At 46.2% G+C, this 20,031-nt stretch overlaps 1 protein-coding gene across 5 annotated transcripts in view; it reads left to right on the top strand.

Annotated features, from left to right (window-relative positions):
- Adamts9 (ADAM metallopeptidase with thrombospondin type 1 motif 9) overlaps positions 1 to 20,031 on the top strand; it is a 159,011-nt gene that overhangs the window by 57,104 nt on the left and 81,876 nt on the right. For all 5 annotated transcript variants that reach the window (XM_078038605.1, XM_078038604.1, XM_078038603.1 and 2 more), the window contains 8 exons: positions 919 to 1,036; positions 1,267 to 1,362; positions 10,165 to 10,331; positions 10,405 to 10,534; positions 11,688 to 11,814; positions 16,222 to 16,432; positions 17,109 to 17,273; positions 19,468 to 19,629. In XM_078038605.1, the coding sequence (XP_077894731.1) occupies positions 919 to 1,036; positions 1,267 to 1,362; positions 10,165 to 10,331; positions 10,405 to 10,534; positions 11,688 to 11,814; positions 16,222 to 16,432; positions 17,109 to 17,273; positions 19,468 to 19,629 (1,176 nt within the window). The remainder of the gene's footprint in view (positions 1 to 918; positions 1,037 to 1,266; positions 1,363 to 10,164; positions 10,332 to 10,404; positions 10,535 to 11,687; positions 11,815 to 16,221; positions 16,433 to 17,108; positions 17,274 to 19,467; positions 19,630 to 20,031) is intronic.

Genomic DNA, 20,031 nt, shown 5'->3' with positions numbered 1-20,031 from the left:
GGTCTTCAGGTTGTTGCCAGGGTCGACCTCAGGGCTCAGTCTGTACTGATCCATGTTGCAGATTCCAGAGGCCAGGGATGCAGCCAAGGTCTCAAGCTGCCACCTGTCAGTCATGCTTTCCCCTGCATGCTCAGCCCAGGATTTAAACATGGGGGATTTTGCATAATATCCAAATTTCCAGCTTCTCTTGAAAAGCAATTTGGAAAATGTCAACACTGAGTTCTTGTTGCTAAATGGTCCAGCAGCAGGGAGTGTCAGCAGCTCCTCCCTAAGGTGGAGCCTGAGCTCCTTGATTAAATACAGCCCCTCACCACCCCACCCCTTCTTTTTCTCATTTAATCTGCTTACTCTTTTTTTGGGGGGTGGGGGTGTAAGGTGTTTTTTTTTTGGTACCTGGGATTAAACCCAGGGGTGCTTAACCACTGAGCCCCATCCCCAGCCCTATTTTGTATTTTATTTAGAGACAGTGTCTCACTGAATTGCTTACGGCCTCGCTAAGTTGCGGAGGCTGGCTTTGAACTCAAGATCCTCCTGCCTCAGCCTCCTGAGCTGCTTGGGGATCACAGGTGTGTGTCTCTGCACCCAGCCCCACTCTGCTTATTCTTCGGTGCTTCTCAAACTTTTCTCTGCAGATGAAGTCTTGTTAAAATCCCAACTCTGATTTGTAGGTCTGGGTGACTCCTGAGAGTCTGTGTTCCTAACAACATCAAGGATGTCCATGGCTGCTGGATCAAATTTTAAATGGCAAAGCCATAGATGATTTGAGTTCTCAACCCTGGAAAGTTTCAAGGGCCATCTCTTCCTTGTGGTTTTGAATTTGCATCATTGAAAAAAACGCATTCATTGCCATTTTATTATCTCATTCATGCTTCACCATTTATTTCTAATGTTTTATTTTATTTTATTTTATTTTTAAAGCAAGCTGGATGTGATCATGTTCTGAACTCAAAAGCCCGGAGAGATAAATGTGGGGTTTGTGGTGGCGATAATTCTTCATGCAAAACAGTGGCAGGAACATTCAATACTGTACATTATGGTAAGAATCTGCTTCTAAGGATTGTGAGAAGGAAAAGTTTAAAAAAAAAGTTGAATTGTACATATCATGTGAAAGTATTAATGTCAAGCTTAAAATCAATCTGGTTACAGTCCATTTTCATCCATCTGGCCATAGGCACCTAATAGTGACAATCACATTTCCTTGTGACCCACCTTGGCTTCCATTCTTACAGAAAGTGAACCACTGAATTTTTGTTAAATTCTTTTCAGGTTACAATACTGTGGTCCGAATTCCAGCCGGTGCTACCAATATTGATGTGCGACAGCACAGTTTCTCAGGGAAATCGGAAGATGACAACTACTTGGGTGAGACGGGGTGCCCTGCCATTTTCTACAGACATTCCGGTTTTCTGGGGCAATTGGCACAAACTCCTCCCTCCTCTCTGACGCCTTCTGATGGGTTTTCATAAAAGCAGTTGATCTCGAAATTCATTATTTTATTTCACACTCATACGTAACACCCTCAGAATATTGATTCAGGGGTTAAGTGGTTGCCCCGTTCAATATCAAGGGATTGACTCTGGATTTTACAAAATAGATAGGCTTCAGGTCAAATTCTGAAAGGACTTACCCTGGAAGTTTAGCATAAAAATCATTGGTCTCCTTGAGGCTTTTGAAAAATCTTTCCTGTGGGTAATTGACTTGCAAATATTTTATTAGAGGTATTACTTGACTTAATGTTTTTTTATCAGCTCTTTCCAAGTGCAGAACATTGGGGGGGGGCTATTCAGTATTTTATTATGCCTGGTCATTCCAGAAGATTCTGTAGCGGCACATATTTTTTCTCGAGTCATTACTAGAATAGCTAACTTTGTTGCTTTACAGATTCTTCATCCTTCTCTCTGGATTAATTCACTTATTTTTTCCTGTACTGGGAATTGAACCCAGAGGTGCTTAACCACTGAGCCCCATACCCAGCCCTTTTTTATATTTTATTTAGAGACAGGGTCTCCCTGAGTTGCTTAGGGCCTTGCTAAGCTGCTGAGGCTGGCTTTGAACTTGTGATCCTCCTGCCTCAGCTTCCCGAGCCCCAGGGATTACATCGTGCACCAGTGTACCCAGCTTAATTCACAATTTTCCTTATATTTAACCACACCATTAACTTATGTCTATTTCTTGCATTAAAGGCACAACATGCCAAAGACACTATGTTAATTTTTACCTGTTTTTCCCCACCAGCCTTATTTCAATTAATTATTCTATAAACTGCCATAAATTGTTATAAATTTACCCAGTTGCCTTTTAAAAGAAGGACCTGTGGGAGAGCAGAAAGACTGGAAGGGATCCCATTGGTCACCTTGCAAGGCTGGTCTCTTCCTAGCCATGCCTTGTACCTAGGGAAGAAATCAGGCAGGCAATCTTGCTGAAAAGCCAGTTTTTAAAAGCAATTAATATACTTTCTCTCCAATGGTGTTCAGGCAGGAATTTATTTATCCATGTGAATTCAGCCTCTCTAGAAGCTCAGGCCAAGCACTTGGACGCACTGAGCTAGTAAATGAGTATTTGTTGAATCAAATTAAAACCTACGTCTGTGTTTTGAGATGTCTCCATGAACCTGCACATTGATAGACAGAACTCATCCGCCGAGCTCGCTAATCAAGCATGATATTCGTGCCTGATTCCCTGATAGTGTTTTCTGCTATGGATCTCCATTTATTCCCTTATTTAATAAGCACCCACGTTATTTTAGGCACAGTGAACAAGAGAGTTAAAAAAAAAAATCTGTTTCTTAGAACTTGTATTTCCATGGGAGAAGGTAGACAATAAAGAATAAGTTAATAAACGAACACGGATGTAAGTATTTATAGTATATAATAGTATGAAGGTGATGCGTGGGATTAGAAATCAGAGCGTGATAAGGGAAATTGGGATCTGAAGGCTGGGTGGGAGGGCAGGAGTGTGGCTCAGTAGCAGAGCTTCTGGCTGGCCTGCATGAGGCCCTGGGTTCAAAGTAAAAGGAAAAAAGAGAAAGAAAATCAAGGATGAGACTGAAATGTTTGGAGTGGAGGAAGACAGAGAACGCGCTATCTTGGGCAAAGAAAGACATTCTAGGCGGTGGGGGGGGGGAACAGCCCTTGCAAAGTCTTTGAGGCAGGCTCGTGCCTAGGTCCATGCAGAGCACACAGGGGCCAGTGTGACTGCAGGTGGTGGGCAGGGAGGGGAGTCCGAGGTGGGGAAGCAGGTAACAGGACTAGACCATTCACCCAAGGCCCTTGTGAGGACTTGGGCTTGGACTCTGAGAGACCTGGGGAGCTCCCGAGGGTGTTGCATCAGGGATGATGGATGTAATCACACTTAGGCTGTAAGGAGGACTCTGGCCATTACCGTGCTCATAGATGATGGGGCAGGCACGTAGGGTAGAGGGGTGGCCTGGCTTAGGGAGTTGCTGCAAAACTCCGAGAGAGAGAGAGAGAGAGAGAGAGAGAGAGAGAGAGAGAGAGAGAGAGAGAGATGCTCATGGCTCTCCCCCAAGCAGGAATGTGGAGGTGGACCTATGTGGTTAGGTTCTGGGGACATTTTAGAGTTCAAACCATTATGACTTTTTTCTTCTTTTTTTTTGGTCCCAGAGATTGAACCCGGGGTGCTTAATGACTGAGCCACGTCCCCAGCCCTTTTTTGTACTTTATTTAGAGACAGGGTCTCACTGAGTTGCTTAGGGCCTCACTTAGTTGCTGAGGCTGGCTTGGAACTCACCATCCTCCTGCCTCAGCCTTCAGAGCCACTGCAATTACAGGAGTGTGCCACCGACCCCAGCTAACTGTGATTTGTTGATGGATTAAATATGCAGGTACATGGGAAAAAATAACCGAAGATGTCTTGGAATCAAAAGGGATCAAAAACTCTCGGGTCTTGACATGAGCAATGGAAAGGAAGGTGTCATCCTCCACTGAGATTGAGATTTGGAACTTATTTGTGCATGTGACTACCAGTGTTTTAGGTCAGGACTGTGTCTTTGCATCTTTGCTCCCGAGACAAAGCCTGTACGTGATAGGTGCTTAGTAAATGATTGCTGAATTGTTCAACAGGCATCGCTCCTACCGTGAGCTTCATGGGGAATAGAGCCACCTTGGAGATATTAGATTCATTTCTTCTTCTAAAGACTATAAAAAAATCTTCCTTGTAATTAAGCGTTCTATCGATGCCTCAGGTTTTTGCCACCCTAAACACCCAACAGCTGGCAACATTATAGGAAAATGAATAAGCCAGATGCAGGGTGCACACTTGTAATCCCAGAGTCCTAGGAGGCTGAGGCAGGAGAATTGTGAGTTCGAGGCCAGTCTGAGCAACTCAAGGAGACCCTGCTTCTAAATTAAAAATAAAAAAGGGTTGGGGATGTGGCTCAGTGCTTAAAAGTGCCCCTGGGTTCAATCCCCAGAGCCAAAATAATTAATTAATTTAAAACAAAAAGAAAACTACCAGGGTGAGGGGTATAGCTTCATGGTACAGCACGTGCTTAGCAGGCACAAGGCCCTAGGTTCAATCCCTGGCACCACAGTTATAGCAAGAAATCAAATAAGACAATGGACAAAGTTCTTGGAAACCATTTTCAAATGATATTTTCAAGGATTTCTCATTTTACCATGGTGCAAAATGGGTCAAAGAGTTTTCTCCATGTATTTGGTTATAAATTTGTGCCTGTGACTGTGACCTTCCTACTTCCTAATTAAATCAAGCAGCGCTGCACTCAGCTTCCTGGGGAAATTGAATTCCTGCTAGCTGAAAGCCATGTTGAGCTGTTTCTTTCCTCTCCTCCAAAGGAAGAGGATTCTCTTCTCTCCTCCTCCTGTTTGGGAAAATGATCGCTCTCCAATTAAGCAGCCTCAATTCCGTTCAACTCAATCAGCCCGTGTCAGGTGTTGGAATTTGGGGTGGGCCTCCAGAGAACCTCTTATTCATCACCGGAGGATCTTAATCTCCTTGCAAAGGATGAAAACAAAATCAAAGAAGATCTGTCATCTGGAACAGGCAGTCCCAGCCACTCGTGGCTCTTTAATGGAATAGTAGGAGAATGTCCCTTGATGGCCTAAGAACAGTCTCTCTGGACACCAAAGTGCCCAAGCACAGATTTGGAGACACAGTCCGTCGAGTGTGAAAGCGGAGACCTCAGAGCCTTTGAACCTCACAGAGGTGTCTTAGAAGGCAGGAACAATTTGATGTCATCAAGGCTGAGGCGTGGAAATTTACCCTTGGTGTGGTGGAGGGGGACCGCAACCCGCGCTGGGTTAAGCATGCGCCCGTCTCTCGGCTCTTCTGTTGCTAAGCGATCTTCACCCTGATCCCTGGTTGTTTTATCAAATCAGTCCAGCCAGGCGCTTCCTGTGTGTTTTGATGAGGGAGCAGTTTCCAGAAGACAGCGCCTTTGTGGCAGTCGGGTTCTGATGGGTGCAACGGGGAGGAAAGCCCCCAGGAAATCAGCTCTCCTAATCGCATTAGCGGGAGGTGGAGCAGGAGGCTCTGATTTTCAGGAAACTATTTGTTTCACAAGGTACCGAAGCAGAAAGCCTCCCAGTCAAAGGTGGTCCTTGCACATAGACCCCTCCCTGCCACGGGGTGAAAGCCAAGTTGTACGGCCTCACCGTGTTCTGAGCCTATCCCTTGGGGAAGGTGCTCATTTCTTTTTGTCTTTTTTTTTGGGGGGGGGGGTACCAGGAATTGAGCCCAGAGGTGCTTACCCACTGAGCCACATCCCCAGCTCTTTTTTATGTTTTATTTAGAGACAGGGTCTTGCTGAGTTGCTTAGGGCCTCGCTAAGTTGCTGAGGCTGGCTTGGAACTTGCGATCCTCCTGCCTCAGCCTCCCAAGCTGCTGGGATGACAGGCCCTTGGCTAGCTGTGGCAGTATGAAAACAGAAACGGATTCAGTGAAAGATAAAGCAGAAATTTTCTTTCGCTGGATGGCTTTACGTATACCTGGGACAGAGCCATTTACCAGAGCAAATCCCAGCATTCCAGCTCCTGGCCTCTTCTCCCTTCCCTGTGAACTGGAATAAGAAACACGAGGTGCAGGATGGCATCCCTCTAGGTGGGCGAAATTAGGAGAGGAAGCCAGGTTAACCTTCGCCGGCACCGCCGTGCGGTGAGCATTGACAAGGCTCCACTGTGGCTTCCTTGGCGGGACTGGCATGTGACATTCCACTTCCCCGTCTCCAGTGAAGCGTCAGCGGCATAGCCAGCACGTAACTTAGCTTGAAAGAATTAGGTGATTTGGTTGACAGCACATCATGCCGTCACCATGTAAGTGACCCGCTTGAGGGAGCAGCCCCAGGACACCCGAGGTGCCATGGAAACCACTGTCCGGTCAGTGACCCACTGGAGCTCCGGCATCCTGCATGGCAGGTGGGCCTCACACTGCACGGGCTGCAGGCGAGACAGGGCTGCCCGAGGGTTACACCAACTGGGGACAGTCACTGGGCTGGAAGCACTCTGTTCTCCCTGTCACCAGTGTCAGGTTCAATCCATCACTTGCTCTTTATTATTTTTTTTCCGGGTACCAGGGATTGAACCCAGGGGCCCTCGACCACTGAGCCCCATCCCCAGCCCTATTTTGTATTTTATTTAGAGACAGGGTCTCACTGAGTTGCTCAGGGCCTCGATTTGGCTGAGGCTGGCTTTGAACTCACGACCCTCCTGCCTCAGCCTCCCCAGCAGCTGGGATGACAGGTGTGTGCCACCACTTCATCAGTAGCACACCTACTAAGGGTAGGGATCTTTCTTGGGTTTACAAAAGCAATTTTTAAAATGATTTCTTTACTCCAAGGCATAGGCTATCTAGCAAGACCCACTATTTAAATTTTTTAAAAGCTGCAGACCTAAACAAATTTGATTTCCACTTGTAAACCAAGGAAAGGATGCATAAATGCATTCATTGAACATTTGCCGAGGCCCTTTTTGGAAAATGTTAGTGGCTCCCAAATTCTGGAGAGAGATTTTTCATGATTAGAAGCCACCTGGTCTCGGGAAGTTAATTTAATACCAAGTCAGGCCTGTTTCTCCCTTAAGTCAGGAATAGCAGGTCGATGTCTCGGAGGTGTGGTGAGGGGACTGTGCGTGGGAATCCATGATGACCTTCCAGGTTAAATGGCCCCGAAGCAGTGGATGACGGAAGTAGAGGGCCAGCTCCCTAAAAGTGAAACCAATGTTTTTCCACAAATAGAGGGAAAAGATATGGTTGGAATTTTATCTTGAGAAGTAAATCTGAAAGCATGCAAATAAGATTCTTTTTAGCTCATATTCAACAAATCACATTTTAATTGGAGTCATTCTGAGTGTTTTAGGTTGGAGATCAAAAGCCATCAGTACATATATATCTGTAAGTTTTGCAGTCAGTTGTAATGACAAGACAATAGTGCCTTCTTAAAGAGTGACATGGAGCCTTTTTATTTTATTTTTGGTACTGGGGATTGAACCCAGGGGCACTCAACCACTGAGCCCCATCCCCAGCCCTTTTTTGTATTTTATTCAGACACAGAGTCTCACTGAATTGCTTAGGGCCTCTCTAAGTTGCCGAGGCAGGCTTTGAAATCACGATCCTCCTGCCTCAGCCTCCAAGCTGCTGGGATGACAAGAGTGGGCCATCACGCCTTGCTTGCCATTTTGATATAACTCTTCACTGTGAAATAATCGTCAAAACAGGATAATTTACATGTTTTAGCATAGTGACCATTTCCTTACCTTTATTTGTGCATGTGCACATCCAGCTGGAAATGACACTGATGACCGACCCTCTGGACTCATTGTCACCGTGCAGTACATCAGATCTGCAACATTTGTTTGTCTTTGAACCCTCTTCCCATTCCCCCTCCTTCCAGCCCCCTGTAACCACCATTCGACTGTCTGATTCTCTGAGTTTCATTATCTTAGTTTTCATCATTGCTTCAATTCAGCCAGCTCCTCATCTGGCCAGTGTTTTAGCACTTAATCCATTCAGTTTTCCAATTCTACTTCTTCAGCTTCACTGATTTTTTTATCTTTTGCAAGAATTGGGGAACATTCACTTTAAAAAAAGAAGACTTTAGTGAGCACCTGCTATTTCCCCTTAAGAAGCACAGTAGTAGTGGGTTGTGAGACAGTGTCCACCCTCACCCCTGGGGGGCTCCGATAGTTGTGCAGAATCAAAAGGCCATGGAGAAAAACTAGGATGGGAAAAGGGATGGAATCTGTGCTGACCCTGAGTGACATTTGCAGTTTGGAAAAGAATGGTCCAGGCAGGTGTCTGGGGCTGCTAACATGTGACGAGTTATCTCAAGACACAGTGTGACATCACAGGGTAGGAAATGTCTCTGTTTCTCACATCGGGAATGTGGGAGCAGTGAAACTGGGTGTTTCTGGTTTGAAGGCTGGTGTGAGGTGACGACATTTAGGGCTGTGGTCTCATCCGACGGCTCCCCTGGGGCTGGAGGATCCGCTCCTGGCTGGCTTACACTCCTGCAGTTGGCAGAAGGACTCAGTTCTCTGAGCTTCCCCAGGGTGTTTGCAGGAACCTCAGCCTGGGCATCCTATCACCTTGCAGTTAGCCTCCCCTAAAACTAGAGATCGAAGGAAGAGAGAGGCCAGGCATGGTGCACAGGCCTCTAATCCCAGCAGCTCGGGAGGCTGAGGCAGGAGGATCACAAGTTCAAAGCCAGCCTCAGCAATTTAGTGAGGCCCTAAGCAACTCAGTGAGACCCTGTCTCTAAATAAATACAAAATAGGGCTGGGGAATGGGGCTTAGTAGTTGAGCACCCCTGGGTTCAGTCCCTGGTTTTCCCAGTCATTCTTGTTGGGTGTGGGACGGTGGGGGGGGGGGACACAGGGTGACTGCCTGGAGAAAAGGATCCCCAGGGCCACATGTGAGGCTGGCCGCCACCCTGGGCCTCATTGGAAAGGTGGCACTGAGCATCATATTGTGTATTTGCAGGTACCACCATTTGTCAAATAGAGGTGACCCCACAAAGACTCAGCAGGCTCAAGTAATGAAGGCATACATCAAGTGTGCCTGTGTGGGAGGGGATCGCTCGCAGACCTTCTCCATGCACGGCTACACATTTTCAAATCAAATGAAATACACTGGCTTCCATCTGTGGTCCTGTGACTGTGGGGCTTCTTCAGGGAGCCCCAGGCTCACCAGATCCCTGTATTCTGTTTCTCTTAGTTTTCTCTATTCCACTTGGTTTCCATAGTCACCATCAGGAGTAGATGTTTTACCTCCATTTTAAAGAAATGGAGTCAGAGAGGGAAAGTGGATTGCCTAAGGACACACAGCTGGCATTGGGCGAATCAGGAATGTGCTCATGCCTGTGGGGCTGCAAAGCCCCTGATCTGTGGACTCTCTGCCTGTCAGGGTGGGATCTCATTTTCTTTTTCTTTTGTTTACTATTTTTTATTTGATCTTTTTAGGTATACATGGCAGTAGAGTGTATTCTGACCTATTATGCATACATGGAGTCTAACTTCCTATTCTTGTGGTTGGACATGATGTGGAGTTTCCCTAGTCGTGTGTTCACATATGAATATAGGAAAGTTCTGTCCCATTAATTCCACTGTCTCTCCCATTCCCATCCCCCTCCCTTCCCTTCATTCCCCTTTGTCTAATCCAGTGAACTTCTATTCTTCCCTCCCTACTTCCAATTGCGTGTATCAGAGAGAACATGTGGACTTTGTTTTTTTTGGATTGGCTTATTTTGCTTAGCATAATGATCTTCAGTTCCATCCATTTACTGGCAAATGCTATCATTTCATTCTTCTTTAAGGTTGAGTAATATTCCCTTGTATATATTTACCACATTTTCTTTATCCATTCATCTGTTGAAGGGCACCTAGGTTGGCTCCATAACTTAGCTATGGTGAATTGATGTGGCTATGTAACTGTAGTATGCTGATTTTAAGTCCTTTGGGTATATACTGAGGAATGGCTAACTGGGTCAAATAGTGGTTCCATTCCTAGTTTTATGAGGAATCTCCACACTGCTTTCCAGAACGTGCAGTCCCACCAACAACGCACGAGTGACCCTTTCCCCCACACCCTGGCCAACATCTGCTGTTACTCGCATTCTTGATGATCGGGGTATTTCAGATTTCACACAAATGCTCCTGGGCAGCGCATCAGCAGGTTCTCTGTCCTCACCCACAGCTTTATCAAGCAGTAAAGGTGAATTCCTGCTCAACGGAGACTTCGTCGTCACCATGTCCAAAAGGGAAATCCGCGTCGGGAGCGCAGTGATTGAGTACAGCGGGTCTGACAACGTGGTGGAGCGCATCAACTCCACGGACCGCATTGAGCAGGAGCTGCTGCTGCAGGTAGGACCTGCCCTGGCCACGCCCCTCTCTGGGCTGGGGCTCGGCTGACCGCCCCCTGTCTCACCGCCCGCAGGTTCTGTCGGTGGGGAAGCTCTACAACCCCGACGTGCGCTACTCCTTCAACGTTCCCATCGAAGACAAGCCTCAGCAGTTCTACTGGAACAGTCACGGCCCCTGGCAGGCGTGCAGCAAGCCCTGCCAAGGTACCGCCTGCGGGTTTCCTTTGTGGGGATTCCAAGAGATGATGATGATGATGATGATGATGATGATGATGATGCTTTTTGGTACCAGGTGTTGAACTCAGGGATACTTGACCACTGAGCCCCATCCCCAGCCCTATTTTGCATTTTATTTAGGGACAGGGTCTCACTGAGTTGCTTAGGGCCTTGATTTTGCTGAGGCTGGCTTTGAACTCACGATCCTCCTACCTCAGCCTCTCCAGCCCCTCGGATTATAGGCATGCACTTTTATATATGAGTTTGGTTTATTTCCCTTAACATAATGATCTCTAGTTCCATCCATTGTACTGCAAATGACATATTTCATTTTTATTTATGGCCAAATAAATCTCCCCTGTGTATATAGACCATATTTTCTTTATCCATTCATCCACTAGTGGACACCCAGGCTGGTTCCATAGTCTGCCTGTTGTGGATTGTGCTGCTGTAAACTTGGCTGTGCATGTGTCACTGTGGGAAGATGACTTTAATTCTTCAGGATAAATACAGACGGGTGATAAATTTGGGACCTGTGGTGGTTCCTTGCCTAGTCTTCTGAGGAACCTCCATACGGATTTCCACAACAGTTGTACCCATTTAGGATCCACCCACAGTGTGAAAGTGTTCCCCCCGCCATTCCTCTCCAGCACTTATTATTTGTATTCTTGGTGACTGCCATTCTGACTGGAGCTACATGAAATCTTGGTGTCATTTTGGCAAATTCGGGCTATGCTAGGTTTTCTTATCTAAAGAGCTTGGCACATAGGCACATAGCCAAGCAAGATCCACTTGCCACTTTAATTTTTCAGAGACATGGTTTCAGTAGTCGCATACTCTTGATTTTTTTTTTCTTTTGCTAAACTAAGGTCAGCAAACTACAGCCACAGGGCCAATTCCAGCCTGCCACCTGCTTTTATAAATAAAGTTTTATTGGAACACAGCCATACCCATGTGTTTATGGATAATCTGTGACAGCTGTATTTTCTGCCCTGTCATGTTGAGACGTGCTATAGAAATTGTGCTGGCCAACAAAACTGAAAATATTTATAAGCTGGTGTTCCCATAGAAAATGCTTTCCAGACCTTAGTCTAAGTAGGATTGTGTGCTCTGAATAATTTTTTTTGTCCTCTTTGCTCAGGGGAGCGGAAACGGAAACCTGTTTGCAGCAGGGAATCTGACCAGCTTACCGTGTCGGATCAGAGATGCGATCGGCTGCCCCAGCCAGCACCCATCACGGAAGCCTGCGGCACAGACTGTGACTTGAGGTGGGCCCGTGTGCCTCCTGCTCTTTGATGCTGAGTGAAGAGGGTCTTGCGGGGAGTCTGGGCGTGTGGATCAGAAGGAGGGGGTGTTCAGCTTTAATCCTTCTTCCTATATTTTGTGAGATGAGCTCTAGCCAGTTCTCCATCCGTTAGATCCTATCATCTAAGACACATGTCAGTGGATTTCTTGTTCTCCTAAGAATTAAATAATGAGTAGAGTGTGGCACTTGCCAGAAAACATTCCACCTAGATCTTCAGAACTCACTGATGAGGCATTCAAAGTCAGCAAGAGGTGGGGAAACTAGCCGGGCACGCACCTGTCATCCCAGTGGCTCCGGAGGCTGAAGCAGGACGATCAAGAGTTCAAGACCAGCCTCAGCAACTTAGCAAGGCCCTAGGCAATCTAGGGAGACCCTGTGCCTAAATAAAATGTAAAAAGGGCTGGGGATGGGGCTCACTGATAAGTGCCTCTAGGTTCAATCCCCAGTACCAATAATATTACTAATAATTAAATTTTTAAAGTAATAATTAAAAGTCTTCAAAACAAAGAGTGGGGGGACTTTATCCCTCTATGCCTGTGATGTTCTGCATCCACTCAGGGCACATTCCACTCAGAACATGAACTCTGAGGCATGCCAAAGTTGCATGGAGGAGCAAGAAGAAAGTCTATTTAGAACTATCTAGATATTCAAACAAAGTATTTATGAAAGCGAAGTCAGAGGCAGGAAGTATTGAATGGGTGGAGAACCCTGAAGCTTTCCTCTTGTCTGCAAGGTTAACAGTGTCCTAGTGAAGAACCTAGGGGTGCCTTGTGTATTCTACATGTCAAATGGATGCAGCTAAGGTGTGCTGCCACCTCATCCCTCTTTTGCAGTTCAGAGATTAGGGGCAGAGTGGTATATGGCTGTGTTAAGGTCTCACCATTCGTAAGCCGAAGAGTGACTACTTGAACATTTTGAAGTTCCCACAGCACTGGACCAAAACCTTCAAGTAGTGCAGGCTTCCTATAGTGCTAGAAGGAATGCAGATTTGGAGGCAGGGAGAGAAGAGTGCTGTGATTGATTAGTAATGCCTGTCATGGGAGTCAAAGTGGAAATTGTGATAAGTGTGCTCTCAGCCAGTCCTGACCTGAGGCTCTGACTTCAAAGACACTACCTTTCCACCCTCACACACTTCCTCTTGACACACTGTTACTGACCTGCTTGCTCATTGGCTTGCTCAAAAACATTGACCAAAGTCACATATTATTGTAAAAAATAAAATAAAATATTAGTCATTAAAAGGTGAGCATTCACACCACAACATTCTTTTTTTCAGCAAGGTAGGAGGTACCAGGGATTGAATTCAGGGGCACTGGACACTGAGCCACATCCCAGCCCTACTTTTTGTATTTTATTTAGAGACAGGGTCTCACTGAGTTGCTTAACACCTCGCTTTTGCTGAGGCTGGCTTTGAACTCATGATCCTCCTGCCTCAGCCTCCCTAAGTGCTAGGATTACACCTTGTCACCATGCCCAATTTAAGATAATATTTTTATTTTTCAGAAGTATCCAAATAAACCCATTTGCTTCAGTCAATTCGGTTAAATTAGAATTAAAGGTCCTTTCAGAAAAAATAATTAGTGGACTAATTGCTGGACTGAATTAATCACTAATGTTTGGCAGAAAAAACTAAATTGGTGCATAGATACCTTGAGATACAGCCTTAATAAATTGAGAAAGGTAGCACTTTCAGGTTAGCCTTCTTTCTAATTATCACTGTGAAAGTCATGGGATATGGTCACGTGTTTTCTAAGAACTATTTTTAACACTTATATGTTATTCTGTTAATAGTCTCACATTGATAGGATAGTATTTATATTTCTTATTGCCTTGTATATAATCTTATATTATCCTATTGATAGACCTAACAACCTGTTGATTTCTTAAATACCACTATAACACAGGTATCATCACCATTTTACAAATAAGGCTAAGAGAAGTTAAGCAGATTGCCCAAGGTCACACAGCCAGCTAGTGCCACCTTCACTCTGTCAACCTGATGTCAATATAATCATGATTTGTGCTAATTATTTTAGGTACTGGGGATTGAACCCAGGGTTGCTTAATCACTGAGCCACATCCCCCAGGCCTTTTTAATATTTTACATAGGGACAGAATCTCACTAAGTTGCTTACAGCCTAGCTATGTTGCTGAGGCTGGCTTTGAACTCAGGATCCTCCTGCCTCAGCCTCCTGAGCCTTTAAGATTACAGTCATGCACCACCATTCCCAGCTCAAACCAGTGTTTTTGAAAAGCCCTAACAAATAAGTCCTTCCCCAGTGGAGATGCGTAACACTGATCAATACCCTGGAGGCTCTGAGAAGATCTGTAATATCAAAGCCAGTTTTATTTGGTAGTTCATAAAATCATTTAATCCCACAATCCTCACCCAGACACTCCCCTGTCCCCCTGCACAAACACAATCACACATTGTCCCTCAGTTTCCACTTATCGACGGGACATTGGGGGATGCTTTTATGAAATTTACTCATTAAATATAATTGTGTTTAATTTCCCATGAAATGAACTGAATGATCTCAGCACACCGAAGTTAGACCACTGTCCAGAAGGAGAATCTAAGTCATGTGACAGTGTTTGGGAAGAATTTTTCACATGACCTTCCCACAGACTCTGCAAGCCTCTCTGCTGAGATTCTGGGCATCGTGTGGACATCAGGGAAATGACTTTGGTTGGGGGCCCGCCTCCTTGATCCTGGATGGAAAACAACCTGTCCCAGAGAGTAGCCAAGATCAAAGTGCAGCTGAAAGTTCTAGATGCTTCTGTTGAATGGGTCCACACTTTTGCCCTCCTTCCTGCAGGAAGGGAGAGTTAGCCCCTGTTAAACTGTGATGGGGCTGGGGATGTGGCTCAAGCGGTAGCGCGCTCGCCTTGCATGCGTGCGGCCCGGGTTCGATCCTCAGCACCACATACCAACAAAGATGTTGTGTCTGCCGAGAACTAAAAAATAAATATTAAAAATTCTCTCTCTCTCTCTCTCTCTCTCTCTCTCTCTCTCTCTCTCTCCCCTCTCTCAAAAAAAAAAAAACTGTGATGGGATGAGATGAAGCGCTGGTCCTCAAGCCCCACTGAATGTGTTCTGGGTTAGAACAAAATCCTCTCGATATTGTGTCCCTCCAAGGGACAGTCTCCAGCCTACTGTCCTTGCCAATGGGCACCTCTGACCTGCTTCTGAGCATCAGTGAGAAATTCCACGACAAGAGTATCATGCAATAATCCTCTCCCCCTGCCCCCGACTCCTTTTCCAAACAGTTGTACATAGAAGAACTGTTAAAACACTGGAGATGAGCAAGCCATCCAATTTCCAAGCAATAGCCAAATTCCAAAAGTCAAATCCAGTGAAGATTTTCAAGAAATCATCTTTTTTGAATTTGTAAATCCAATCAACAAAATTGTATTTCAAGTTCTTTTATTTAGTTTATTCCTGCTGAAGTAAGAGTTCCAAGCCAGCCTCAGCAAAAGCAAGGCCCTAAGCAACTCAGTGAGACCCTGTCTCTAAGTAAAATACAAAATAGGGCTGGGGATAGGGCTCAGAGGTCGACTGCCCCCGAGTTCAATCCCTGGTACAAAAAAAAAAAAAAAAAAAGACTCATTTTATTAATTTTCCTTTTCTTTTTTAATTTAAGCCCTGCTGACTTTGTTTCTAGGGTGTTAAAAGAAACTGACAATTTATTGGTATTTATTGAGTACTTACTGTCTGCCTACAAAGTTTCATTAAAGATACTGGGGATACAGAGATTTATAGATTCAAATCTAATTTTAAAAACTTATAATTAATTTTTATAGAATGTAGATCACATCTTTGCAGAATTTAGTCTTTGTTCTCAGATAATAGTGCACAGGGTTTAACATACTGGAAATTCACAGTTGCAGTGCAAATTCTTCATTCTTTGAGTAACTCACAGAATGTTCATTGAGCATTTCCTAGCCTGGGCCCAAGCAGCAGAGGCTTCCTGTGATTGGTTTCCAAGAGAAGTTCTCTGTTAGAAAAAGCCAAATGAAATGCTAGATTGCATGAACTTTTTAAATATAAAGTGGCTCTTTCTGCTCAGTTGAATTCCAAAAAAATTTTTTTTCTTCTTCTTGGTTCCTTTAATTTCAGATGGACTGTATCAGAGAGAATCTTCCCAAAGATAGAGACTCTGGTCATCATTCTTTGACTTCTATGCATACCCGCAGCCATGAAAAATACACAGATAGTTGGTTTGAAATTGGATTTCAGTAACTCACTGGGGCTTTGAGCTCCAGGGTATTTGAGTTAAGGAAGAAAAAAGAACTCACCTCTTCCGCTCATTGGCTGAGCACGTGTGTTTTAACAGATGCATTGGTTTCTCTTTATTCTGCTTCACAGGTGGCACGTGGCCAGCAGGAGTGAATGCAGTGCCCAGTGTGGTTTAGGTTACCGCACGTTAGACATCTTCTGTGCCAAATACAGCAGGCTAGATGGCAAGACCGAGAAGGTGGATGATAGTTATTGCAACAGTCACCCCAAACCAAGCAACAGGGAGAAATGCTCAGGAGAATGTAACACAGGCGGCTGGCGCTATTCGGCTTGGACTGAAGTAAGTTGTTTCTCATAGAAGAGCGTCCTCTTGGATGAGTCGGATGACTTGATGGTGACTCCTTGCAGGATTGCATTAAGAAGCCCCATTTAGCTGGAAGCAGTGGTGTCATCCCACCAGCTGGGGAGGCTGAGGCAGGAGGATCGTGAGTTCCTCAGCAAAAGCCAGGCCCTAAGCACCTCAGTGAGACCCTGTCTCTAAATAAAATATAAAAAGGGCTGGGGATGGGGCTCAGTGGTTAAGCACCCCTGGGTTCAATCCCTGGTACAAAAAAAAAAAAAAAAAAAAGGAGAACAAGAAGCCCTTTTAGGCTGTTTAGAAAAGGGTACTGTGATTGATATGTAATGCCTGAACCCATTCAAGCTCCGAAGGAAAGAATCCCATGATTGATTGATGATGTCTGACCCGGGCAGAACAATTGCAGAACTGGTAATAACAATTGCAAGTGGTAAAGCAAATCAACCAGCCACTTTTCTAGACCTCTCAGTCCATTTCCAATTTTATTTTCCTATGCCAATGAGCTACTGCGGTCTTCAATATAAACCCAGGTAATAAAGTGAGAGCATGCAAAAGAAATCTCTCCAAAAGAAAAAGTAGAGTCAGCCGGGTGGGTTGGTGGTTAAGGTTAGAAGAGGATCTTGACTCCACAGTGGTCTGATTGGACTTTTCCTTACAGTGTTCTAAAAGCTGCGATGGGGGAAGCCAAAGGAGAAGGGCTATTTGTGTCAACACCCGCAATGACGTCCTGGATGACAGCAAATGTGCCCATCAGGAAAAAGTCACCATTCAGAGGTGCAATGAGTTCCCGTGTCCAAAGTGGAAATCGGGAGACTGGTCAGAGGTGAGATGTAGGAGCTGCTGTTCCCCAGGTGGCCTTGGTTAGCTGACTGTGGGTCCCCCTGGTGTGTTGAAGGCTGAGCCTACAGAACCTCTCCTTGAGAAAGCAGCAGGCCCGTTCCCCACCCAGGCTCTGACTGAGTACTGGCTGGGCCTTGTCCACCAGAGACCTTGACGTCACGGCGTGTGTCTGGATCCACCATGAGAGCTTCTGTTGGTGACTTTGGAGTCCCAGCTCTCTCACCCTCCCCCCTCGTTGAGCCCTAAGTATCTGAGTGGGAGCCAGGACTGTAGTAATCCTGAGGCTCGGCTAGCTCAGGCCTCAAGTCCTCATCTTGGAAATAAGAGATGTCCACCCCAGGAAGGGACCTCTGACCTGGGCATCCATTTATTGGAGGAAAACTTAGATGAAAGAGAAAAGGACCAGGCCGAGGTCCAGACCCGGGCCTTTCTCATCCCTGAGCTTAGGAAGTTTGTGTCCAGGACAGTGAGGAGAAGAATGGCTCTGAGCTTCACCCCCGATGAGCCCAGCCCAGGAGAGTCACCAAGAGGCCCACTCCTTCCACCTTCCTAAGGGGCGCAGGAGGAAGGGGATCAAGGTTCCAGTATGAAGGAGCCAAGTCAGGAGTGTGGGGAGGAGGGTCCTTACAGCCACAGTCACCACAGCCGTATCCTTCCCTCTTCCACGGAAGTGCGGCCTTAACCGTTTACCTTCACCATCAAATAAAGTGCGGGTCTGAAGAGGAGAGGGTTAGTGTCGGTGGAATGAATGGTGGGGAAGCAGTGATACAGGCGGTGGTGAGGGCTCCTGCCAAGGGGACCCGTAGACCTAAGTTTGAGGTCTCAGTTAAACTCTCTTTTATCTGGTTTAAAAAAACCGGAAAGGAAGAGGCTGGGTGCTGTGGCCCACACCTGTAACCCCAGCAGCTCTGGAGGCTGAGGCAGGAGGAGTACGAATTCACAGGCCAGCCTCAGCAACTCAGCAAGACCCTGTCTCTAAATAAAATATAAAAAGGGCTGGGGATGCGGCTCAGTGGTTAAGCACCCCTAGGTCAATCCCTGGTACCTGCCTCACCAAAAAAATGAAAGGTGGTAGTAGGCTTGAATTTTACTTAGATGGCTAATTCTAGGTGAAGCATCATGTCAAATTAGGTAACAGACCTTTGATCAGTTAGGGGTGGGGAAGATCAGACTAAGAACTCAGAATGGTCCAAAATTCCTTAGATAAAAACACTGGAAGGGAAACAGCTAAGTGTAGTTCACACTTGGCCCTCATGCAGTGAGATTTTGACTATAATAATGTCCTTTATTTTTCAAAATTTCTAAAGTAAGCTGGGTATGGTGGCGCACGCCTGTAATCCCAGAGCCAGGCTCTTCCAACCTAATGAGTTAGATCAAGGCACAGAGTCATCAGGCTTGGAGGGAACTTTTCCCAAGTCCTCCTGCTCTGTGGGTCCTGTAGTCTTAACTTGATCCAGAGACTTGGGAGGCTGAAGCAGGAGGATGGCGAGTTCAAGGCCAGCCTTAGCAACTAGGGAGGCCCTAAGCAACTCAGTGAGACCCTGTCTCTAAATAAAATACAAAATAGGGCTGGAGAGGTGGCTCGGTGGTTAAGCACCCCTGGGTTCAATCCCCAGTGCCTCCCCCCCAAAATGTTTCTTAAATGGACATGAACAATAATGACGTTGATATTTGACGTGTTTTGAGGTAAAATTTGTGCTAAGTACTTTACCCGGATACCTTTCCTTTAGTGTTCACAACACTTTGCAGTAGGCAGGGCTGTTAACCCATTTTACAGATGAGAAAATGAAAGCCCAGGGGGCCCCTCTGACTTGATTGCATTGGGGTTCAAACACAGGTGGGTTGGACTTAAACCCCTAGAGAATCACGAATGCTGTCTTTTTAGTATTTCAGGGATTGACACTCTGTTGAGTTTATTCTCTGTTTAAAAGTGGCTCAGAGACTAAGTACAGAAAGGAAGAGAGAGAGGAGGGCAGGAGGAGGAAAAAAAGGAGAGAGAGAAAGAGAGAGAGAGAGAACGTGTACATGCGTGCATGTGCGTCTGTCTGTCTGTCTGTCTGTCTGTCTAGACAGCCATGGGGATAGGCCACTCCTCTTCTCATTGGTGACTACCCTCCGCCGGCCCAAACCACAGCCTCGATGGCCTGGCCCCTGACTGCCTCTGCTTTTCATTGCAGTGCTTGGTCACCTGTGGAAAAGGGCACAAGCATCGCCAGGTCTGGTGTCAGTTTGAAGACCGAGTAAACGACAGGCTCTGTGACCCTGAGACCAAGCCAGTGTCCATGCAAACTTGTCAGCAGCCGGAATGTGCATCCTGGCAGGCGGGTCCCTGGGGACAGGTATTTTAATCGATAAGATTCTTGGCTACATTCTTTCCCCGTCTTATCTGGGGAGGGCTTGTGCAGGGCATTCCAGGGCCTCCCCAGCTCTGGGTCTCCCCAGCTCTGTGGCCTCCCCAGTTCCGTGGCCCTGGAGCAAGCACGTGAGACCCTCTGCCCTGTCCAGCTCCCCTCACCTGGTTGCCGCTTCCCTGCCAGAGTTCAGGGCTCTGTCCGCAGCCCCACCCTTTGGCTTCAACTGCACATGCGCCCTGAAACAAATCCACAGCAGACTCTGCGTCTGTCTCTGCGGGGCTGCTACAGAGTATGATCCAATCCATGCACGAGCCTTTGGCAGGAGGTCTGGGGTGGGTTGTGGAAGGGCTATTTTGGCTCCCAATGTCAGGATTCCAAAGCTGGCTT

Source organism: Ictidomys tridecemlineatus, chromosome 2 (assembly GCF_052094955.1).
Source record: "Ictidomys tridecemlineatus isolate mIctTri1 chromosome 2, mIctTri1.hap1, whole genome shotgun sequence".
Taxonomy (NCBI): Eukaryota; Metazoa; Chordata; class Mammalia; order Rodentia; family Sciuridae; genus Ictidomys; species Ictidomys tridecemlineatus.
The sequence above is the reverse complement of the archived record's forward strand: the minus strand, read 5'-3'. Positions and strand labels throughout refer to the sequence as shown.